At 34.3% G+C, this 3609-nt stretch overlaps 1 protein-coding gene across 1 annotated transcript; it reads right to left on the minus strand.

The window, feature by feature from the left end:
• Positions 1–428: 428 nt before the first annotated feature.
• LOC149473801 (gamma-crystallin 1) lies at positions 429–2391 on the minus strand. Its single transcript, XM_089671309.1, has 3 exons — positions 2276–2391; positions 986–1228; positions 429–771 (listed from the first exon to the last, which is right to left on the minus strand). Exons 1-3 carry the CDS (start codon positions 2282–2284, stop codon positions 496–498), a joined length of 528 nt encoding a protein of 175 aa, XP_089527435.1. The 5' UTR covers positions 2285–2391; the 3' UTR covers positions 429–495.
• Between the last annotated feature and the right edge of the window lie 1218 nt (positions 2392–3609).

Consider the following 3609-nt stretch of genomic DNA (forward strand, 5'->3'; position numbering starts at 1 on the left):
TGGACCATTGTTTACTTGTGTTGTACATAAATGCAATTCTGAATATTTTTTGTCTCATAGTTTTGTAGGGATTGCATTTTCTGGTAATATGCATGTTGTTTGGGTGTCCTGGCATATGGACATATTGTCTATAGCATGTAGGCTTGGAGGTTCAGGCACTCTTCAACCACTTATTCTTATACCATATACTATACAATAGTTATACTTTGAAAACCCTAAAATTCTTAGATGCACTGGTTTGGTGTCTATGGTGTCTGCTATCTATTTTCCAATTCCTTTGCAAAGAGGAATATTTTAGCTACAGTATTTTTGTCATTTTAAATAAGATAAGATATAATTTGCTCTTTTTTAACAAAATGGTTAACGTTTGTTTCTCGTTAGATTCTATGTACTGTATTATTGATTTCAAATTTTTCAACAAAACCAACTTGTACTTTTTATTAGTATACTTTATTTTTATTTGATGCACTGATTATCACAACAGCAATGCTGTTTTCAAAACATTTCTTGGACTCTCCTGAAAGAACCAACTCTAGGAGTAACTGCTCCCCACTCAGTGTATCTCCTGTATTCTCCAGGTCTCAGGTAGTACTGGCGTCCTCTGTAGTTGGGTTGCTCATAGAAGATCCAGTGGCCTTCAAGGACATTACAGGAGTGAATATCATGGTAGTTGAATTCTTCATGGACTTGAGGACAATCTTCAGTGAACTCCATCATCTGACCTCTGAATTCTTCCCTTTCATAAATCCTCAGCCTAAATGATCCACGGTGCTGATGGAGGAACATGCATTGTAAGTCAAATATGTTTAAAATTTTTTATTTTATATTAACTGAAGGTCTGCACACATACTTCGTTGTCTTGTTTCTATAGATTTGGCATAGTAGGGTAGATTTACAAAGAGACAGCAAGTTAACTAGCATTTTCAGAATTAGATTAATTTTCCCTTAGAACAGGTAACCTTTAATATATAATAGAAATATATACCTGAGGGATGATGCGACAAGACCTAATGGAGTCATTAAATCCCATCCACTGTTGAAAATCTGGATACTCTCCTCTCCTCAGGAAATATTGGTGCCCGGTGTAGTTGGGGTGCTCATACAGCATCCAGTTTCCATTTTCCACACGGATGGAGTTGCAACGGCTGAAGTAAGAGTGGAGGTCAGAACAATCAGAGCTGCACTCATAAGAGCGGCCCTGGAAGTTCCTGTCCTCATAAAAGATGATCTGAAATTTCAACAAAGCAAATATTTACCGTGAATTACTGTTAGAGAGCATTACATATTGCCTTTTGCATTAAAATTCTATGATATTAAACCATTCTGCAATAATTATTACATAGTCAGCACTAAACAAAACTTTCTGTTGTTTCTACTCTTTGCTGATCTGTAAATATATCATATTCGCAATTTTGCCTCAGTTATTGAAAGAGGGATGTTAATGTGAAAAATAATATGAAAACCACATTCACACATCCAAATGACCATAGTGCCATAAGTACCATCTTTCAATCAATTTTGCATAGTTACATAGTTATTCTGGCTCAAAAAAGACAAAAGTCCATCTAGTTCAACCATTAAAAAAAAAAGACATACAGCCATTATATTTCATCTGAAAAATTCTGCAAGAAAGAAGACAAATCCTCCTCAGTCTGACTGCTGAAAAATGGCAGGATCACCTTACTAGAAATTTTTAGACAGCCAAAAAAAGCCACATTAGTACCATTCTAATTTACAAATTGCTGTTCCTAAAAATGATACCAACCTATCACTAGGGACAATTTAGTATTGTCAAAATCCAACATCAGACAAGGTGTTATGTTAGTTAAGAGATAACATTTTAAGTTTTTATTTCTGTATGTGGCCCTTACTTGGGAGGTTTTCTGTCACATTCTTTGCACAAAACAGTACAAGAAATGAAGGGAGCAGGTGTCATTTGGAAAAGAAGGCACAGACAACAATAAAAACATTGTCAGAAATTCTAACCCTTCCGTACTATAGTAAAAATGTATTGATTTTTTTTAGTTTATTTAGTGAATTCTTTCTTTTTTAACTGTGGTCAAATAATTGTTGGAAACAACTTATCTATAGCTTGATTTGCTTACCCCATATATTTAGTCTAATTCTACATGACCTATAGCATGTATATTTGACTATTATTAATACATTAATTGTGCCGACCAGATTTGGTTGTATGTAGCTGAAAAACTACAAAATAATAGCACACATACCTAGCGTAATTATTTGGTAATTAAAAAATAACTAAATCTTTTACCTTTCCCATTTTGCCTGGGGTGTCTCTGGTGAGGCGTCAGTACAGAGGAATGACAAACACAGCTGTTCTTATATAGGATATCCATTGCTGGATCTGCATTACTAACACAATAGAGATCTCGCTCAGGACAAAGAATGTATAGTATTTCTCTTTTCATTCTACAGTATGTTGAAGCCGAGAATGTTCAGTCTTTTTACACCTCCCTCATCAGCTTTTGATCATCATGAGTTCACATTTATTTGCTAGTGTCAGTAAATAATTAGCACAAGCTAGGTGAACACGTCAATATATTTGTTCTTTTCAAATTAGGAAATAACACTAGTGTAACTTAAAAATATATTACTTTTAACATCTTATTTAATACCTTTGTTGGATGCCTATTTTTATTAGATTGGATTTCTATTTTCATAGATTGTAAGAGAACAGCAAATGCATAGGAAAGATATTTTTTTCTTCAAAGAAGTAATAACATTCTTATACATCAACTATTAAATTGTAACTTTTAAGATTTACTAACCCTACGGGTTATACAAAAAATGTTATTACAACTTGTATTTTTTTAATTTATTATTATTTTTTTAACTGACGTTTTGGATAGCAGGTATCTAAATAAATTTATACTGAAAACTTTTTTTTATGCTTTTGGCAGTATCTATCTATATATCTATTACGGATGAGCGAGCTGATCAATTTTCAGTAAACTGGACTTTTGCTGAGCCCAGTGGGAAATCCTCAAACCCAGAACATTGTACCGCTATTGAAGTCCATGAGAACCAAATCTTGTATTTAATGCCAGTTTACAAGCTTTTGGTAAAAAAGGTTATGGGTAAATGGATACTGCCATGGTGTACATAGTTCAGCCAGGAGTAGGTCTTTTAACATGGCTTAAATGGCAACAACAAAAATACACAAATCATTTAAATAACATGCTTGGAGGATGCATTAAACCTGAACTTGAAGTGGTGCACCTGTAGGCTGTACTCCTGCAAAATTTGCATAAAAAAAAACTGCAGGTGCTAATTGACAACTCTTCCCTTACCCGAACTTGCTTGGAAACAAAGCAGCTGGAGGATCCAGGGTGACATCATGCCTGGTTGTGGAGGTTTGTGGAGGGGACTTATTAGTATTTGGAAGCACCCTTTACAATAAGCACTCTACGAGAATGAGTGTGGTCCACATAGTACTTCTTGTTACTCATTTCCAAAAAATGTAAAAAGTGAGTAAACACAAACACCATTATAAGGGTCCTTAATTTAAAAAAAAAAGCCCCCTGATGTAAATCTAATGTCAATTGTGCTGTCCAGCACTGTAAATCTGTTGTCAATCAAGATAAA

The sequence above is a fragment of the Staurois parvus genome, unplaced genomic scaffold (assembly GCF_062004578.1).
Source record: "Staurois parvus isolate SC_StPar_1 unplaced genomic scaffold, SC_StPar_1.0 ptg000011l, whole genome shotgun sequence".
NCBI lineage: Eukaryota > Metazoa > Chordata > Amphibia > Anura > Ranidae > Staurois > Staurois parvus.